The sequence below is a fragment of the Cataglyphis hispanica genome, chromosome 7, assembly GCF_021464435.1.
Source record: "Cataglyphis hispanica isolate Lineage 1 chromosome 7, ULB_Chis1_1.0, whole genome shotgun sequence".
Lineage (NCBI taxonomy): Eukaryota > Metazoa > Arthropoda > Insecta > Hymenoptera > Formicidae > Cataglyphis > Cataglyphis hispanica.
This window is the reverse complement of record NC_065960.1, coordinates 3,096,464-3,117,912: the sequence shown is the minus strand read 5'-3', so window position 1 is coordinate 3,117,912 and position 21,449 is coordinate 3,096,464. Positions and strand designations below refer to the sequence as shown.

General features: G+C 37.7%; 2 protein-coding genes and 1 long non-coding RNA gene across 24 annotated transcripts in view; 2 read left to right on the top strand and 1 right to left on the bottom strand.

The window, feature by feature from the left end:
- LOC126850734 (protein turtle) overlaps positions 1–5,143 on the top strand; it is a 208,725-nt gene extending 203,582 nt beyond the window's left edge. For 18 of the 20 annotated variants that reach the window (XM_050594005.1, XM_050594010.1, XM_050594008.1 and 15 more), the window contains one exon: positions 1,078–5,143. In XM_050594005.1, the coding sequence (XP_050449962.1) occupies positions 1,078–2,275 (1,198 nt within the window). In that variant the 3' untranslated portion in view covers positions 2,276–5,143. The remainder of the gene's footprint in view (positions 1–1,077) is intronic. The other 2 variants (XM_050594018.1, XM_050594017.1) reach the window with 1 other exon arrangement.
- A 5,739-nt stretch (positions 5,144–10,882) lies between these two features.
- LOC126850739 (protein borderless) lies at positions 10,883–20,192 on the top strand. 3 transcript variants are annotated; one of them, XM_050594024.1, is made up of 12 exons: positions 10,883–11,575; positions 12,146–12,288; positions 14,118–14,346; positions 15,567–15,733; positions 15,855–15,996; positions 16,085–16,359; positions 16,560–16,694; positions 16,787–17,046; positions 17,160–17,359; positions 17,436–17,480; positions 17,563–17,742; positions 17,858–20,192. In XM_050594024.1, exons 1-12 carry the CDS (start codon positions 11,521–11,523, stop codon positions 18,079–18,081), a joined length of 2,055 nt encoding a protein of 684 aa, XP_050449981.1. In that variant the 5' UTR covers positions 10,883–11,520; the 3' UTR covers positions 18,082–20,192. The 3 variants fall into 3 exon arrangements, with proteins under 3 accessions (XP_050449981.1, XP_050449983.1, XP_050449982.1); XM_050594026.1 differs by having other exon boundaries at positions 10,886–11,575; positions 15,597–15,733; XM_050594025.1 differs by having other exon boundaries at positions 10,886–11,575; positions 17,160–17,335.
- LOC126850753 (uncharacterized) lies at positions 12,573–21,100 on the bottom strand. The gene is made up of 3 exons (XR_007687578.1): positions 20,961–21,100; positions 13,428–13,539; positions 12,573–12,688 (listed from the first exon to the last, which is right to left on the bottom strand). It is a non-coding gene; the product is annotated as an uncharacterized LOC126850753 (long non-coding RNA).
- Positions 21,101–21,449: the final 349 nt, after the last annotated feature.

The window sequence follows — 21,449 nt, the reverse complement described above, 5'->3', positions numbered from 1 at the left end:
GTAACGTTCGGTTATTTAGCGTTATATTTCTTATTATTATCGCCACGATATATTGTTTTTTGTGAATGTAATCGTTGTGTTACAACATATTCTCTCTCCCCCATCTTTCCTTGCTGCCGGACCCGAAGGAGGAGAAAAGGTGACGAGTTTCGGAGCACCAAAATTCACAATTGCTACATATATATTCACTGATCAAAGTTTAAAAAAGTACAGAAAATCGTGCAAAAAAAAAAAGAGATCTATGATAAAGAAACAAAATTTTGTTCGAGTAAAAAGAGAAAAAATATATATACAAGAGAAGAATACATAAGATTCGTTTGATGCAAAAGTTAAAGAGAGAAAAAAAAAAGATCCACTCACTGCCGAAACCATCCACAACCCACGTCACGCCCGACCACTCGTGCACCGGAATGCGCATGAGCATGCCTTCCCTGCCTGCATCCGTTATTCGTTATTATACGTACAAGTATAATTAATTATATTGATAATTATCTTGCCATATATTTAACTTGAACATTGGCATTTACGTTACACTTGTTCTAATACTTTATTTAACTTTTGTTCGTTAACGTTGCGTGTTTTTTGTCGTTCATGTTGCACGTATTTGCTGTACCGAGCGGCCGATGGACTACGTCGGAGGAAGAATATTCTCAAAAGCATTTATCTCGATGAGATATTTAATTAAACAAGAATGCTTCCATGGAAAAACGATGCTTTATAAATAATATACATGTACAAAACAAATACTGAAATTTCCGAATGTCGCAGAAAACACCTGAATATATGTTGGATTAAATTAAATAAAGTTTCCATTTTTATATCAAACATAATATTCGCAATAATGTAACATGTAATAATCACTATTGTGTGTCTCTTTGCTTTCATACTATTTTATGCACGCTTAAATTTGCGAAAACTATAATATATTCATTGAGTGAAATTTCAGTATTCTATAAAATAGGCGACGAATCCTGTACGGATTTTGGGCCGAGATTTCCTCCGACGATCTCGATCGGACCGTATTTACCGACCTCCACCGCCGCGATCGCTCTAACGCTTCTTCTGTCCTACCCGTAGACCTAGAAAAAGCCGAGTACCAGGTTTAAGCCTCCTGAAGGAGATCCTGAGTCCGGATACGCCGGACTCGTGCCGCTGTCGTCCGTTGGGCAAGATCTCCCGGGCGGCCGACGGCCGCTTCGTCGTTGCGGACTCGGTTCTCAGCTCGGCCAATAACAGCATCCTGGATGTCTCCAGCAGCGACGATGGCGGTTTCCTACCGAAGCAACGGCTCAAGTCATCGTGGCGACGCCCGCTGGTCGGCATCAGCCAGCTCAGCTTGAGATCCGATGGCAGCGGCGTATCGATAGGTCCCCTACCGTCGGCTTATCATCACGGCGCGATCAACTCCCTGGCGAGGATACCGCCCGTTACCGCCTGCGCAATCGCGTCGCCCAGATTTCTAGCCAGTTCGCCGAGCGGAGCCCAGGTGCCCTGGACCCCGCTGTATTTCAGTGATCTCAGCTCCGTCAAGCAACCATCCTCCGGCGAACGTTCCTTCCCTACGCCGCCCGGCTATCTACAGCTCCGTAGCGTGCACCAGCGATACAGCCAAGAGTTACCGTCGCTTAAGGCGATTCACGCCGAATCTAGACGGTTCGTGCCGGTTCAACCATTGGCGACATCATCACCGCCGCAACCAGCCGGACGACCAAGAGCGAGGCTGCCACCGAGGCACGCCAGGCACGCTCGATCGGCGCCGGAGCTCGCGGCTTCGCCCGATCTGGAAACTTCGCCCGAGAGTAGGTCGAGCAGCTCGGGCTTCGGCAGTAAGAACACCTCGCAGCAGAACCAAAGCTCGAGGAGCGGCAGCACAGTTGCCGAGTGGCGACCGCCACCCTACAGGCCGCCCCCGCCGCCCCTGGTGGGTCGCTGGCTCGAGCTTCAGGATCATCAGGCCAAGGTGGGTCATACGCACATACAAAACGCCGTGGACGCCGGCAGCGTCGACGGCCATTACGAGTTCGATCCAGTGTCGTGTACGCCGACGCCAACGTCGGCCTCGACGCCTACGCGGGAGGAGAGACCGCCGATGCATCAGATCCACGCCATTCACGTTCCCCACATCCATCAGGCGCACACGGTACATCATCAAGCGCCGAGGTACAGCAGGGAAAACATTGAAGCCAGAGTGCAAGCGATGAAGGCGGAGTTTCATCAGTTTCGTCAGCGACAGGCGAGAAGAAAGCAGAGCGCGCATTTGGAAAGCGCGTGTTGAGGTAGTGAAGAAGTCGAAACAGATTTTTCATAATCAATCAATCTATGATCGAAATTGTCAATGAGCTAAAATGATCAGGATAGTAGCATTCGCGTAAGAGTTAAATACACGATGGAGACAACGTTACGTTAGCTTAATTCAAGCTGTACAATATAGTAGATATGATGGTGCCAGAGCAGTGGTCACTACGGAAGAAGAAACAATCTAAGACGTGATGTGAATGAGATGCGAGACAAGAGTAGACATGAGACGATGGTAACACTTTAAAAGTTGGATGAGAGAAAGCTAGATTAAAATCGAGAATGAACGCAGAAAGCTAGATTAAAATCGCGATTATAAAGATTTTGATACTGGCTTTTATCTACCATGACGACGATGTGATCATCACCGAAGACCAACCATCGCAGCACAACGAGGATCATCATCACACATGATTCCGCATGAGAGGAGTTTAAGTCAATTCTAGTAGCTGGACATCCATCTACGAAAGAAGGCTGTTATAAGCATCAGCTCAGGATACATAAGTTTCGCACGACCACGAGACAGGAGCGACGTAGTAGAATCGTACGTTATAAGACGATAATCCCTTCGGAGTCTCGCCCGTTTACCAATTAAGTGGACCGTCGAGCATATATATTCTTCGGGGGAAATAATCTCGATATCATTTACCCAGCGACGCTCCGCGACATCGATCGCGCTGGGACGATAATATATAAACGAAGTGCGTAAACGAAAACGTTCGCGAATCCGATTATTATTGGTCATATCCCGCGTACACCAACCGCGCCTACGTCCGGTTTAGAGGACCGTGATTTTTAACGTTACTATATAATAATGTAGAGAAACATACTGACAAGTTTACACAAGGACGAAAATAAAGGGAGAAAATTTCCTTTTCTTTTTTTTTTTTTTCTTTTTTTTTTATTCAGTGGAACTGTCCTAGAGCTAGGAAGAGTGCGCAGAAGATGAAAATACACTCCCGGCTGGCTCAAAGGGATGCTAATATATGTATGTATAACGAGACGTCGTCCGCATCGCGATCGGGACGAAAGATCGAAGAGAAGGGATAAACGCGGGAAAGGAAAGGAAAGAAAGCAAGAAAAGATAGTTACATGCGTCGGCATGATACTCCAAAGAAACTGTACCACTGTACATGCTCCGTATACCTTTTAAACGAAAATGTAAGGTTAAATTTAATCGTACACTTGTAAGTAATAATTAAAAACGAAAGAGAAAAAGAAAAAAGTAAGATAATCGAAGAATTACCACACAGATACACAACATACATAAACACACACATACACACGCACACACACACAAAATAAATAATTATATCGATGAGCAATGGACTCGAAACGTGATATTAGGCCGAAGCTTGCCTCGAGATTGCTTAAGGACTCACTCGTACTGCACTGCCTGTTTAGGGTTTCGCTAGCGACCCAACATATTATCGGCACAATAATTTTTCTTAAGCAACGTAAAACGAGAATAAGAATAACGTTCTATGAATCTATGCGCGTTCGGCCGACAATTGCACGCGCACGCTCACATCACGCGTGCTGTCACGCTGATTACCGCCTATTGGCATTCCGGAATCTACCGGTCGACCTTTTCGATTAGATTAGCGATGCGAACACGTTCGATGAACGACGTCTCGATCGGACACGAAAGAAGAAGAAAAAAAAAAAAAAAAAAAAAAAACTAAAGAAACTCATATACGAAAAAAAAGAAAAATCTTTCTCTCAACAAACTGCCAATAAAGAAAATCCGACCGTATGTTCGATTCATTTCGCGTGCGAAGCGTTGACGTTGAATATAAATAAGTAAAATTAAAATATTTAAGTGGAGAAGAGCGACCGATAGAGAGAGACACGCGACCATCGTTCAACCGGAAAGGGCGTGCGCGTGCACACACACGCGCCGATCACGCCGGAGTTCGTGTGTGTTATTAGAGAGAGAGAGAAAAAGGAGTTATATAAAACACACGCAAATGTGTACACACTCACTCACACACACACACACACACACACACACATGACAACAGCATATAAATATATGCACTTATACGTGCCAGCACACACTCATACATACATATATACATATACACACAAATACACACAAAATAATACGAGAGAGGCGTTCTTCGAGACCCACCTAATTCTCACCAAACGCATCAGATCATCTCGAGTCTCGTGAAATCGGGGGCCGGCGATCGCCGATCGAGGGGGTTTTCGGGCGAATCTACGGGCTAATCAATGTCGAGCTGCGCGACCTAACGCGAGAACGTGTCCCACGTGTTTGCGGACACGTCCACACGATGAGGAGGGACCGACGGCGCACTCGCGTTCCTCTTTCCCTTTTTTTCTAAACTCTCTATATACGGGCGACCGTGAAAGCTCCCCGCGTGGAATCGCGATCGGCCCGGCCCGCGACCCCAGACGTTTTACTTTCTTTATAGTACAAACACTTATTTATATACGTACGCATATTATACATATTTATTATAAATATTAGCAAGGGCCCTACACTCTCACGATTCAACTATACTTCGACGAACCATAATGGCGAGAGGAAGAAGAAGAAGATGAGTAAGAAAGAGTGGCGTGAATGCCACATCGAGGCTGGACGCTCTGTACAATTTCGTTAAAATACGCATATATGCATGCGTGCGTGCCTGCGTGAGAGAGAAGATGAATGTTGCAGAATGATGAGGCTGAATGAACGGAGTGCGAGCGACAGTGAGTTAGAACGCGAGCAAATGTGGTTGTTGAAACAAGACAAAGCATAATGTAACATACACACGGTCACGCAGAGATATAACAAAAGAATGAAAAAAAAAAAAAAAAAAAAAAAAAAATACGATAAAAAGTTACGAAATAACGGAGGTGACGCGAAAGAGTACCAATATTCTAAAGTAATTCTAATGGTTGAATTAATAATTTGATAATTAATTGATATTATAAATCGTAAACGATGTAGCGTGTAGCGTATTAATCAACGAGAGCGACGAACACGGCGAGTATTTATTAATTATTATATCCGCGCGGGAAAAATATTACGATAAAGCGGGGGAGGTGGTACATTGAAGGATTTCACATCATGGCGCTTTAAATCGCGAAAAATCGAAAAATCGTTATTAGCGATAAACGTATTGGGCGCGTGAGATGCATGTAATGCTGAAAGATATAAAGGGAATAAATAAAATTTTTCTCAGATCAATACGTCCACGCGCATCGTGGACACCGAGGAAACGCTTTCGGTAAAGTGGTGATAAAATAAAACGCTTTGTAATCGTACACGAAAGATACACCCTCTCCCCCTTCAACGAATGAATGGATGCAACAAAAGAAAGAATCGTGTATGAAAGAGAAAATCCAACCGATATATAGATGTATAAGTAACGTGTAGATATATCATAGTTGGATACAACGATCTCAAAAGGTCACATTGTGTGAACGATCGCGATAAATGTGCGAATGAATGAAAGGTATCGGAGAAAATGAAAGCGAGCGAGAAAAAAAATAAATGAAAAAAAGAGTGTAAGAAAAGCGAGATAGATCTAGGGAAAGAAACTTGGACGGATCCTCCGCGTTATCCTCGAGCCTATCATATGGCGAGAAAAATGGCTCGGCTCGTACGATAAGACGAATATGTTGGAAACATGTCCGATGACAGAGAAATGATTCTAGGGAAATCATGTAAGTGTATCGTGATTTTGCGAAAGAAAGATTAGAATGAAATGTGGCAGTTTCGCTTGAAAGGCGTGTTTATGGATAATATGGTTGAATCGTGAATCCGTTCGTGTAAAAAGAAAAGAACTTCGTCATCACCCGTCACACAATAGTTTCGTTCGTTCCAAATTCCTTTTTCACAACCGTTTCGTGTAGATTTACGTTTGCCGTCATCGCGCCCGTTTGCGTTCGCGATTACTCGTCCTCGTATCCTCGCCGGCGCTATCACCAACCACACGCGTGTAACTCGCGCGAGATTGCGAGCGAAACGTCGTGATCCGTGGATTAATTAATTCAAATGTTTCGTTCGTTATGTACCTGAAAGCCAGTCGGCCACATGATCCATTGTTCAAAATCGTGAGCGAAATTCGCGACCCCTCGAAGCAGAACGTTTGCCGGAGATTTTGGCAACGCGAATCGTGCAGCTTCCACTCGCAGCCGAAACGTGCGCTTATTTCGCTTATTAATGGGTTCGAGTAGAAATTCTATAGATAGTTATAAATATTCCGCCATCCCGCATAATACAATCGCGCAGTTATTATTACTATGCGAGAAACAAAACATTTGACAGATGGCGATAACTTGCAAACTTGTATTAGATAAGTACGTAAAAAATTAATAGTTTGTAGATCTCTCTCGCGATCACGCATGTTTAAATCATGATCGCTAATAAAATCTTGAAAATACTTAAAACCTTGAAAATACTCTAGCGCATCCGCAATAATAAATATTCAGCGTTTTTGATGACACATTTAAATTGTAAAAAAGTATAGCGATGATACTGCTTCGAGGTACGCGTCGAATGACATATAAGATATGATAATTTGACATGAAATATGCCAGTGACGTACATTACCAATTACCACAATATCATATCGGTCGAATAAAATCATGTCCGTCGACGCGAAACGCACGTTCATGTCAAATCCAACCAATGGCTCTCGGGTACTGCGTTTCGCTTGGATCTGCGATTATCCATACGCTTCGACTCTCTCGTTTGAGAATTTTATGAGATAGATCATATTTTCTTGCGATGTAATATTGTCGAATATTTTTTTTTTTTTTCGCGATTTAAGTGCGCTCTCTCGCAAAATTCCAAGATCGTCGCAGCTCCAAGCACGACATTTCGAGCGCTTATCCATCATCGTACATTGGTAATATCGTTAATAATATTTGTTGCGCCGAATTGAATTCGAAAAGATAGAGAAAGCAAAAATTTTTTTTATTCACCTATATATTTTTTCTATTACATACTTTTATTTTTCGCTGAGTCGTTTCAGAATATACTTCCACACTTGTAATCGTTAGCCTTCTCACGCCCTACATCGAATGCTTCTATACACACACATGTAACGTTCTTCTGTACCGTCTATCCTCACTTTCGCTTATATCACTCTCGACTATATCCGCCGTCAAACTTGTACACGGTGCGTTAAATCGTTTCGTTGTCACTTTTGTAAATGCTCGTTGTTCACCTCTTCATACCCATTTTAATTGAATGATCTATGCTTTCTCGCGAACCCCCCACGAGAACTCCAAGACGTACTAACTTAGGACAAATTGTAGACAATTTATTATTAAATAAAATGAAAAATAAATCGACATTTGAAACGAAACAAGCAACGTTTCCAGCACACTTGTATTGTGTTGATTAAATATACCCCGTCAAACATATATTTCGAACAATAAATTTCGATGCTGCATCCCGCGTCATGTCAAAAATTTTATTTTTAAATATTTCTGAAAATATATTTCGAAAAATTTAATGAGAGTGCACGATAAAACTTATTAAATTGTGACACAAATACTTTAAGAAATAATATCACCAATCATTGCTTACAAAATGTTCGAGTCAATATTTTTATATCACGTTATAAAAATAGATAAAAAAAAGAGATATTTATTATATTAATATAAAAATATGCATTTCACAAAACAATCCATTCGTTCGCAATTGCCTTTTATAAAAATTCTATTGCATTACAGGTACGTATGAAAAATATTACATTAATGAATATTAAATATTAAGTATAATTATATCGCAAACTAACATTAAACAGTTAAAATAAACATTAGTTGTACATCATTACTTGGCATGATATCGGTAGATCAATATATGAGATAATATTAAACTAGCAACAATTTTCTTTCTTAAAGATTCTTAGAAGATATGCACATTCTGATAAAAATAAAATAGAAGATAAAACTGAACTAGTCTAAGAACAATTGTGTGGATCATTGTCAGAATAAGAAGATCAAATTAATAGGCAATTATTGTATTTGTTTCAGCACTTAAATAATTAAAATATCCATAACATAATTTTAAAAAATGTCTATTACAAAATATGAAATGGTCTTTATGGGAGAATTTAACGCGAGATTTTAACGCCTGATAGGTAAAATGGTAAAATCACGTCGCGGTTGTAATTTCCTCGAGAAACTATATGGATGTTAACTGCCACAAAAAGTTACATTTACGCAAGGCGTAAATGTCGCAAGTCTACGACACTGATTACTGAAAATTGCCATCATTTCCATTATTCTCCTCGGCATGCGTCTCGCGATGCTGTACCAAAAACTAGAGCGCGATGTTTCATTGCAAAACATCTTTTATCAAAAAGATCCTCTCCTGTGCTTATTGATGCGTTTGTACGTAAATATCATTTTGATACAGTGTACAAATTTTTATAAAGTATCATAAATCGCGTTTCGTAAGAAAGAGTATATTGCAGAGATAAATTATTCCCTTCCGTTACTACCCATATCTATTCAGTATGATGTTTCCCTCGCAATATCATATATTGTATTTTTGTGATAAAGTACTAGAATAATCTCTGACAACAGTTCGATTACTTCTATCGAAAATATACTCGTAAATCATTTTACATCATATATCTACTCTAGATTTTCTTTTTGTAAATGGGAAAGAGGTATATAAATATGAATTTGTCTCAATTGAATATAGAAGCGATAAGGATCTGCATCTGTGATCAAGAGATCGCGCGATATGATATACTGGTGGACTATTTAAATAAATTATTCTCGTCAGCGATCAGTGAAAGAAGTATTTTGCAACGACAGACGACCGATTCTCTCGAATTACAGGACAGGTAAACCACGAACGAGCCCCGTTCCCTCTTCTGCTCGTCGACGATGAAATAATATGGTCGCTATCATTATGCACGCATTTATTTCCAGTGTCCCGGGCACGTCCAATCCTGGATAGTGATCCATGCGAATGGATCCATTATCTCAACAGCATGACAAGGCTGTGGGCAGTCTGATAATGCGGCAAGAGACGGATGTGACGTAATCTGAGGTCACCCACGCGCGCGCGACTGCTCCGATGCAGTTTCGTCGTGCGACTCCGGTGCAGGATCCGATTCCCTCATCGGGAATCGATCATCTCTCGTGCGCAAAAAGTATTTCGCCGTTTTGTCATTTCGTTTAAGCTATATTTTTACGATGGTAAAGAGAGCATTTTGCAACCACTTCTATAAATCGTAATATATTACAAAAGAAATCTTTTGATCATTATTTGTACAAATATTGCATGTGCAAGTATAACAGATCAATTCGAAATCTATGTATTAAAAGTAAAGAAGAAAGTATGTTTACTATTTCAAAATTCTTTATATTCTTATCCTCTTTACGATTGAAGAATATATATATCACAAGTAAATATAGTTTACTTTATCAATTGATAACGCGTCGATAAAAAGGAAGATTGATCAATTTTATAAACGTAGTAAATAAGTCGTAACCGGAAAGCAGCAGCGCCTTAGCTAAAAAGCTCCGTAAATGATAAATACGCGATGTATAAATAAAAAGATTCAAGGATCTTTCTCTGACGTGTACCGTAAGAGTTCAAATATTTCTTCTCTTTCATTTTTCTTATGTTTAAACACTTTTTATTTCCGATTTAAATATTACAATTTATATTTCGTATATTATTATTCATATACATAAAATTGATATGTTCAACCGAGAAGTCTATAATATCTGCAATAAATTTATAATAGCTTTCATTTTTTAATTTTTAATAAATAATTGTGCCTTTCAATGCGAAGAACGACTTACATGTGTACATCGCAACCATGTCGTTTAAAGAGATCAAAGAATTGTGTATGCAACCGAGTGTAGTGAACTTTTAATCTCCACTTGCGTTGCACGTGAGGCTCAATTCTCTTGAATCAGCTTTGACCAAGAAGGAACAGCACAATGAAAGAGCGCGAGTCAGCGACCAAAGATAAATTGTGAATACAGGTTAATTCTTTCGTTCTCGTTGTGAGAGCACGACTCCAGACGCTTCAACAACGACATTAAAGATCGTACATCCTAAAAGGTACTATACAAAACAAATGTTGCTCTAACTTAATTATATTTCTTTAACAAACATTATTATGTCAAATAATCATTTAAAATGTTTAAATTTCAAATATTATTTGAAAACTTTTATTAGAAATGAAGAATATTCGTTGTAATTATTGCCCCATCAAATTCAATAAATAAAATATTGAATTTCTATAAAACATACATTCTTATAAAAATACATTCTATAAAATGCTAAATATTTTCCATTAAATTCCTCAACCTACGACAACAATAATTACAACGTTACTGCCTCTATATCGAGCGATGTGCTCGTTCGAGGAAATGCATGGGCTCGGCCAAACGTTTCTTTTTTACGGGATCGAAATAATTGGACGTAATAGGTTACGTGTTTTTTTTTTTTTTTTTCTGTACAACGTCGTTCATTCGTGTCATCATGGGTGTGCCGAAGTTCGCATACGACGCAAACGGGAGCGCGCACACCGTGCCCGTAAACGTAGAATCGTGATGAATCCCTCGTATGTATTCCTCCCGCGCACATCACCGGTCCATCCACCCTCGCAGCCCCCTCCCGGTGCTCATTACTCCTAGCTCTTCGTATCCGCTTAGATTGAGCGAGAGCACGACGCGATTTAGTGTTGCCTCCGGAGCACTCCATGGTGGACCAATCTCGTCTCGGATCAAACTGTGCGTCGTTCCATTGAACGACACCGGCGCGCAGAATACCTGGTGCTCCTCCGACGCGTTTTCCAGAGTTAACGACCTCGACGATGTGACACCGGTATCCTAAACAAAGCTCTGAGCCCGAACAAGCTGGTGATCGATTACAATCCAATATTATTTGAACAGTAAAATCGACATTCGGAGAAAATCGCTGGGTATCGAGATAAAAGAAGGTGTGTAGAGTTTAGAAGAAAGTTTTGGAGCAGATTTGAAAGGAGAAAAACGAAAGAGATCGAGAACAATCAAAACGCACATTTATGGCGTGAGAGTGACCTGTGCTAATTAATTGAGCCCGAAGGTGGTGGCCCGATGTTCGATGAGTGCAGGTGATGACAGATGTGTCGATCGTTGTTACGGAGTGTAACCTATCGTCGTTTCTGCCAACGCGTCCTCACGATACCGTTGTCTTAACGCGATATAAGTGAAATCGTGAAATATAAAATCAATACACACGCAATAATGAATCGAGCCGCTAAAGTTTACAAGCTGCTGGCAGTCTTATTCTGCTACGAAGGTAAGAACCTCGAAAAGTGCAATATAAGAGAATCCATATATTTAATATATATTTAATTAGAAATATCATATATTTCTTATCATATCATCATCATGATTTGCGTTACACAAGACATTTCTGTAGGAAAAGGCAATTTTAGTGGCTTAAGAACGGAGTGCGCTATAATAAGTAGACATACAACCAACATTATAATCACAATAAGTGGCATAATTTGCTGATTGGGGTTTAATGCGATGCAAAGACGGACTAAATTCGAGACTAGCACCCAAAAGAGTTTAAATGAGCCTTTTGTTTATCCGAATAATCACAGTCATCGTCGACTCTGTTTAGGCGGAGGAACAGATAACAACAACATGTTTCATTCTGTTAACGTGCTCGATTGTCACGCATAATCCGGCGGAAAATTACGCAATCTCCGGAAATTAGTCCCAATGCGTAATATCACTTTACACGCGACGTTTTCTCGCAGGCATTTATCCATGATATTCCGTCGTCAAAATACGCAGATAAATAAAAATTGGTCAGAAATAATTGAGATGAGAAACTTTTTTTAATCGCCGGGTTTTTCAGCCTGCAGCTACAGCTTAGTACTAGAAGAGGATAAGGAACCGACTTATCTTAGTGCCGGGGTAGGAGAATACGCGGTATTTAATTGCGATCTTGACTTTCCACACGAAACACCGATTCCGTATGTGCTTCAATGGAACCGCCACGTAAGTATAATAACAAACTTGTAATCTTTTTACGGAATGCAGACTTGCGAGAAAAATATTTTGCATATTTTAAAATTCCAATGATTCTTTATATCTTTGACGTCGAATAAAACTTTATGAAATGCTAACATATAATCTAATAAAAACGATATAGATATTAAGATAAATGCCACTTCAAAACAGGTTGTAGTAACGAAACAAAAATAGTATTACACGTTACGTGATCTAAATAATGCATCGATTTATGACATAATATTACCTTGAATCAAACACATATTTGTTGTTATATAAGTATTTATTAAAATAATGTCAACATTATAAATCAATGTGATATTGATTTTCCAATGCAACACATTGATTGCAACACTATCTGGCATGGAAAAATTAATTTTATTGATATCTGGAAAGATAAAATATATATTGTTTAAAATTTGATACAGAAGTATTATGCATATTCTTTTTTCGAAAATGAAACGCAGTAATGAAAAATATGTGTGAGGAACACTTATTTCATTCAATCTAAAGTTGAGATTAAAGCAAAGGAATTCATTTATTAACGACGTACGCGTTTAATAACATACCGCACGTAACAATGGTAACACGACGACGTGCGATTGACTGATTGACGATTAAAGAGCGTTAAGGCTGGCTGTTATTCGGTTAATTTACATACGGACGTACTCGTCGCCTTCCGGCAGAGACGCGTAGAAAAAGCGTTCAAGGTAGGGTAGGTTATTCAATTTCTTCGAAATTATATCTGATTCCGTTGATGTGACAATCTACCTGAATATAGATTTTCAAGTCTCTCTTCTCGATTTCAAGTGGATATATAATACGCGAGAGAGCGTAGCATTGAATATCTTACGATATACGAAAAGATAGGAAAATATTGTAAATAAACGGTTGTAAATCGTTATTAAACCGATTAAAGAAAATAAAAAAAATAGCAGTCGCTTGGTATAATTGATATAATGTTGAAAAAAAATTCTTCCTAGCGTCAATTTTCGTAAAGCGACAAACAATAATGGCTAAACGATGAATTTGCCCGAATGGAAGGTTGCGGATGTCGCATCGTACGAGCGACATACGACGGAAACAGATTGCACGTGGCCATCGCATAAAATCAAGTGGAACTTAACCTGATTGGTCCCTGATGCGTATGTAAAACAGGTGCTTCTTCCCTCTTCGTCTGTCCGTCGTGGTAATTGGAATACGGGACGCAAGGCTGCATTATATTTAGTCACGTTCAGTCTGCAACATGAGGGGTCCAACTAGTGGGTCACTGTTAATGCATTGTCAGACGATTAGAAGTGATTAGCACCATTCTCGCTCCTCTTCTTCAGACGTATCTTTATTCGTAGATCGTAAATTTTTTTTTTTAATTGTCGATGAATATGAAGAAATTCGACTGATTGACAGGCAATTGAGAATTGCCGAAAATAACATGATCCTTATTCATTAAACTGCGTCTTCATTAACGTGAGACCTTGCGTGAATACAACTTGAGTTTAATACACATAATACTTTTTGCGTTGAGTTGCGTGAGTCTTGCATTCCGCGAAAGGATGATCCAATTAATGGTCATCGCAGCAGCTACGATCAGATTACGCGGTAATTCCCAAGGTTCATTTTCGATTATATTTAAAAATTGATCGCTCAAAGAGAAATATTTCTTGAATAAAAAAGAAAAAAACTTCAAGCGCTAAATAATGTTATTTATCATAAAATATACAATTTTTACAAAACTCAGAAGAGAGAACTAATTTTATAATTTATTAAAAATATGTATCCCAACAAGATCTTAATAATATTATTCTACAATGCTACAGAAACGTACAATATTTTCCTGGTACGATGGACATGTGACGGTGGACAATGCTTACAAAGGTCGCATACACTTGTTGGACGATATCGGACATCGCGGATACGGCCAGGGTAGCATAAACCTGACAAATATTCGTGAAAGCGATCAGGGCTGGTACGAGTGCAAGGTGATCTTTCCCAATAGAACGCCGAATTCTAGAAACAATGGCACGTGGTTCCACCTCGCCATCGATGGTAATTTTCATAATTTACAATTATTTATATTTGCATACAATAAGAAAACGTGTAATGGAATTAAATAACAGAAAAATTTATATATATATATATATATATATATATATATATATATACTAACATTTGTATATATCAATGATTACTAATTATTATATAATTTTTTACGGGATATAAAAATATATCCCTTAACATGTAAATACCAAATAACACAACAACAATTTCTCAAAAATTACTAAGTATCTGTCAATACTATCAATGATGCAATCAAGTCTAACATGTTAGTGCAATTTGATGCCAATTAACAAAGACTGACTATTAAATTTAATCCGATGTGTGCAAGCTAACCGAGCTTATAACTGTGAAATATGTGCCCTAATTTTTTTGGCAAGCAGAATATGAGTCTTCAAATTTAATCGTTCATTTAAGCACCTCCGACATTCTTGACTCTCTTAAAGTCCAGTAGGCAGAGAGAAACAGTTCATCTTGATTAAAAGGTCACTCGCGCTTCCTTTTTCTCATTTATATCATTGTGTTTATTATACGCAGCGATATTCAGATAAAATATTTCCTTAAATTACGCGGTTATTCCTTAATGAAATTTAGATTTAAATTGTTTATAAAATTAATTTCAAAAGATTTGATTATAAAATGGATTATAAAATTTAATAAAAAAAAATATATTTTTATTATATCCTTTAATGTATGTTAAATTTATTGATTGTACCAGTTCGAAAAAATTTATATAACGAGTAAAACAGCTCAGAGTTTTTTTCTACATTGAATTATATGACATAATGCGAGAGAAGATTGAGTCACTCATGTATTCGAACAACAGCGTATTTACCATTTTATTTAATATATTGCGGAAAACGACAATTTCTGTGCTAAAATTAATTCAAGGTTTCATCTTAAACTAAGCATTACATGATTCCCATGCATAATATTGCAAAAATATCGCTCTGAAATAATAATTCATATTATTTGAAACTACCATGCATTTATATATAATTTAAAATTAATTTTGATACTAACGGATTTGTTTAACGCGTTTGCCAGAGTGCAAAATTGAAAATGCAAGTAATTAATTGGTTGTCTCGTGCCGTTAATCCCGCTGACACAAAGCATAATAATGAAATGATATGATGAAAAAACATATTATGTAACCCGGCTGCTGCTTACTAACCTGAAGCTGAGCAGACTCGTTAAATCGTTCAACCTAGGTGCGTCGCCGTTCCCGACGACTGTTGCAGGCGATACTCTACTAACGATACCACCTGTCAATAAAACTGCCATGGAAGGCGAGACTGTCACCTTTGACTGTGTCGCTAAGGGCGAGAGTACGATTGTAACGTGGTTTCGTGAAGGGATACCGATCTCGGAAATACAAGTACAAAAATCTTTATTTTTTAAATTCAATTATATGTGTAATTTAGTTGCATTCTATCAATTTTATTTTAATATGATGTATTTCAATGTCTTAAAAATTACCGAACTCATTATCGCGGTAGGATCTCAGAAGAAGAGCGTCTGTCGATAACGGAACGTTGACTATAACTTCAGCTGCTATGGGTGATCTTGGGGAATACACCTGCGTAGTGACCGGGGAAAATGGAGATCAACAAAGCGCCTCGGCCTTTCTCAACGTTCAATGTGAGCATCGTAATGATCGCCAAGTGTCGACATTATTTAATTATTTCACGTCATCCCTTTATCGATAGTTGATATTTCCATTTTCTAGATAAGGCAAAAGTAATTTACGCACCCCGGGAAGTATATCTTCCATATGGCAAACCAGCCCTCTTAGACTGCCACTTCAGAGCGAATCCACCTCTCACGAATCTTCGTTGGGAAAAGGATGGATTCCTCTTTGATCCTTACAACGTGCAAGGGGTCTTCTATAGAAGGAACGGATCTCTCTATTTTAGTAAAGTGGACGAGACGCATTCGGGAAGTTATAGCTGCACTCCGTACAATGAACTAGGCACCGAAGGGCCTAGTCCTTCGATCACCGTAGTGAGTATCTATCATCGTTGCTCGATATATCGTAAAAATCGCTACAGATCGCGAAGAAAAAAAAATAAAGAGAGAAAGATTTCAGAAATAGATTTCTATAACAAAATCAAACAGACATTTCCTTTTACACTAGCTTCTCAAAACTAAATAGAGATATCATTCAATATTTATTATATCGAATATATTGTTCATTATTACAGATAGTTCAAAGACCACCGGTATTCACAGTTACACCGCAAAATTTATATATGCGAAAGCTGGGCGACGTTTTGGAAATTCCTTGCCAAGCCAGAGACGGCGATGACTCGCGTCAACCTACCATCGTGTGGTACAAAGTACGACGTAATTGTTAATTGTGTTAATGACGCGTTATTATGTTATATACATTTTACTTTGTAATAAAACGAATAATTTTCTGCGACAAAAGGACGGAATGCCTTTACCGCCTGACAGAACTATCATAACTGGTGGCAATCTCACGATAGAAAGGATCCAGGAACACGATCGAGGATTATATCAATGCGCAGCTAGCAATGAGGCAGCAACGGTCGTCGCGGATGCTGAATTAATGGTATTGAACGTTCCGCCTAGAGCACCGTACAATCTAAGCGCCAACAGCAGCAAAAATGCCGTCACTTTGACTTGGATACCTGGATACGTGAGACCCAAGATGGAATATTCAGTATGGTGAAGTATCTCGTTTATTCGAACAATAAAATATTAAATTCTGAGTCGTCGATTGCTGGAAAAAAGTGAGAAATTTTTTATAATTAATATACATACGTCTTGTATTCGCGCAGGTATAGACCAACGGACACGTCCGAATGGAGAACCATGAAAATTCTCTCGAGAAAAATTACGGAGGCGACAGTCAACAATCTTTATCCAGGACGAGAATACGAGTTTATGGTACTGAGTCAAGATAAGCACGGCGATGGAATGTTCAGTAAAGCGCTTCGAATATTCACTCAGCCGAGTAAGATTATCACCTTTCTGCAGAGTAAGATTGTCATGTCAGGCATGTTTAAACGAGCAGATATATGTGAAATAAATTAACACATAATATCCGTTTCTAGGTTCCATCGATGAGAACTCGGCATCGGAATATCACAGTCCGCTAGGTGAGTAAAAAAAAGTTTGATAATAAATTTTATTACATCTCAGTGTCGAATATCTCAAAGCTATAAATGTAAATCATTTCAGAAGAAAGCATGGGTCCGCCGACTAACGTAAAGGTTCAAGCGACGGTTGAGGGTTACTTGGTTACTTGGGAACCACCTGAATACGGAAAGAACCAAGTTAGGCTTTATACCGTAAGATGGTTTAGAGGACCGTCCGAGCATTTGTATGGAAGAGCAGAAACAACCGATACTTATTATCTAGGTAAACATCTTGTCATATAAAATCATTCTTTCTTAGGTAATAATTATTAATTAATAAGTTAATCGCGTTTGAAACTACTAATAATATTTGTAATCTATAATTAATATTATCCTAGTGAAAACTTTGGAGGAAGAAAGCTTTTATACTTTCGAAGTGGCAGCGATGTCCCTTACAGACGATATTGCAACCAGCGAACGAATCGGTTTAGAAGTGCCTGCTTACCGTCGCAATAGGGCGATTTCCATGGGAATCGTGGCCGGTATAGGTTTTTTGGCAGCCGCTCTAGCCGCTGTATGGTGGGCGAGAAAACGTTTTTGTCAGCCGTCTAACGAGAAATAGCCGACCGAACTTGTGGAAAACACATGTGGTGTACTCAAGCAAGATAGCTGTTCGTGCGCATAATTAATTACAAGTATCCACGTCACTCGTGCGATTACTAGCGAAACGAATCATTATAGAAAAGAACAACACTACGTTTCCTTCGTGAAATAATAAAGAAAGCGTATAATTTTATCCAAAACAAATTTGTGCGCCTTGAAAAAAAAGATATGAGTTTTTAAAGCTCGTTAAAGACATATAAAAATAAAAAAATAGTATCAAAAATTATATATATATATATATATATAGACGGAATGTGAAGAGCGAAATTGATATATTAGGGACATATAGATTCTTGAGTAACACTTGTGTAAGCAATTTTATTTACCGACCTCTAATATAGTATATAAATTTTTTTGAGTGTTCTTATATTACTAATTAAATCATACTTTGTGTATTATTTGACAGTTTCATTAAATAATTGCACGTTTACATAATTAGACTTCATGCATATTACAAGTTATCAACCGTCATGAGATTGTGTGTCAAGAGCAATCGTCACTTATAGTATTACATAGTTTTTCTCCTTTTTCTATTGTATATAAATTATGTCCATAAAAAATATATGCATAAACATCTTTTTCGTTTCTTATTGCTACTAGCAATGAGTTTTTTTCGGTACAGTATGATTATATATATCTGTACATCACAATAGTCGCAGTTAACAATAAAGAAAAATGAAAAAATATATCATTATGTCAATCAATAATATAGCTTGTTTTGTGAACATTAAATATGTAATCGATTTAATTATATGTTTTGTAAATTTTTTGAAAATTATATATATATATATATATATTTTGTGTGTGTGTGTGTGTGTTTATTCTCTATTCATCAATAAAAATAATTATTATAGATAAATTATTTTTGCATCACTGACAGGAACGCATCGCGTAAAAAAAAAAGAAAGCTTGTTATATAAAAATTATACTTCTGTTAATATATTTTCAATAATTCAGAAAAAAAATTATCATTCGTCAAAATTTTTCATTAAATTAAATTTTATTTATATATAAAATTTATATACACACACACACACACACACACACACACACACACACACACACACACACACACACACACACACACACACACTCGTATATATATTAGGTTGGATATGAAACATTTAGAAATATAAGTGGCGAGACATTTACGCGTAATTACGATCTATTCTCCGTGGATAAAGCAATTCCCGAAAATGTCAAATATATTTTTATCGTCTTTTATGTATGAGTTTATTGACATTCGACAGCGACATAGTTGTTATTGTTTGCGCTACATGTGACCGCTCATATTATATCGTCCTAGCGAGAAAGACACCTTCAGCATTCTATTTAGACACAAGATCACGTCTGATAATTGTCTTCGGCAATAGATGTATATTTATATCACGTCAATGTACGAGACGAGCATGACGAAATACCGAGTGTTATTACAAGTAAATGCACGAGCATTGACGGGCTTCGTAAGCGGTCGGCTGATACCTGATGATAATAACACAAGAAGATGTTTCTGCATAAGTGGATAGATGCGACGTAATGCTTGCCAGAATATAATGGCTTCTTTCAGAAGCACGCTATTGCAAAGGTGACGGTTGTCGCGAATGTAAACACGAGGCCGCTTACGAAATTTTCATTTCTACATACGCGAAATTATTGACATAAAATCATCGATTGGTGGAGCAGTCCATCGCAGCAAATATCAATAATCAAAGTCATTATTATTGTTGCAAAAACTTATCCATTTTTTGAAAAAAACTCGTAAATAGTTATGTTATTGCAGCTTAATTATTGATAATTTTACAAGTACATAAGTACTTAGTATATAATCGATATGTTTATTTAGCACTTATCTTAAAAACGGATGTGAAAAAAAGCAATACAACATTAATTAACATCAATTTACAATTCACATAACAGCTACTTTTTTGCGTATCATTCGATATATTAATTAATACTTTTGCGCGGTTTGTATTACATACATTTATTAAAATTATAACGTGTGCCAAAATGCATTGCGCAATACATAAATGTATATGTATATGTTGTTACAAAAAGTATAATACTTAAAAATTTTTTTTTTTTTTAATTTGTAATTTTCCTGTTGAAATAACTTTAATGTAGTGCTTTAAGTAGCATATTAAATACTCGTTCATAAATACTACACAAATAATACTCGTTCATAATACTATATATAAATTCTACTCTAATGAAACTTCTTTTCTGTAAGTCATAGATTAAATTAAAATCAATGAAAATTACAAATATATATATATATATATATATATATATATATATAAGATTCTATTAAATATAAATGAAGCTAGAATGGACGTTGCATTCAAATTATCGCAGTAAAATTGGATTTCTACCAAAAAAGCATTTTACCAAATGTCTGCAAATGTTCATGAACGCTTGTAAATATTTAAATATGCTTTCTCTGAATAAATTGCATATTTGCAAACAGTCGGATATTTACCAATTAAGTAAAGCTTACAAGCATTTTTTTATTATGCATACTCAACTTCACCTAAAATTTACTAAACATTTTTGCAAACGTTTTACAAACACTTCACAGACATTTTGCGCAGTTAATTAATATCCTTCAGCGACAAGTTTGACAACAGTTTGAGATATAACGTACCTACGTACTAAACATTATCATTATCATGGAATGCATTAGAATATCGAATTCGTTACTCATCAAAATTAGCGTAAATTTTATACAATGACATTGATAAATTGACTGAATTATGATTGCGGCTCGCTTCCATTCCATCATTTTTGAGCAGACTGTATCTCTAACGAGTTCTCCTTAATTCTTATCTTTTCAATGCTTACGCAAGTGGTCCCACGCTTAAGTCCTTCAGTGTCTCGGCATCAATGTCATCGTAATTAGTGAGACGTCATATTGCGGCAATTAGTCGGATTCCTTCCTCGGAACTGATTCCAACGGCCGATTACGCACTCGACCGACTTGCGTTAATGAGGTGAATGTTCATGGGCATTATCGGATCTAGTTTACCGGGCCAACGGAGTGACGATATAAAATTCGCGAGGACGCCAACTGCTACTGATGCACGCCGATAACTGAGGGACGACTAGCTCGTGGCAAAGGCTCAGGGAGAGGTGGTGGCACTTTAGAGGCTTGCTAACCGCTGGGAGAATACGATCGTTCTCTTGCCCGGATTGTATACCCACAGTCTCAAACGCGCGTTTTTAACGGATCGTAGGTTACTGCAACACCGGTTTGTTCATTTTCCCCTCCCACTCCTCTAACCAGACCTTGAAATAACCGGTAAAACGAGAAAGCATTTTTAGATGTACGAA

Coding starts and splice junctions, on each gene's coding strand:
- LOC126850739 (XM_050594024.1), top strand. CDS start 11,521: ATGAATCGAGCCGCTAAAGTTTACAAGCTGCTGGCAGTCTTATTCTGC. Junction 16,695..16,786: donor CTACCATCGTGTGGTACAAA/GTACGACGTAAT, acceptor CTGCGACAAAAG/GACGGAATGCCTTTACCGCC. Junction 17,481..17,562: donor GGAATATCACAGTCCGCTAG/GTGAGTAAAAAA, acceptor AAATCATTTCAG/AAGAAAGCATGGGTCCGCCG.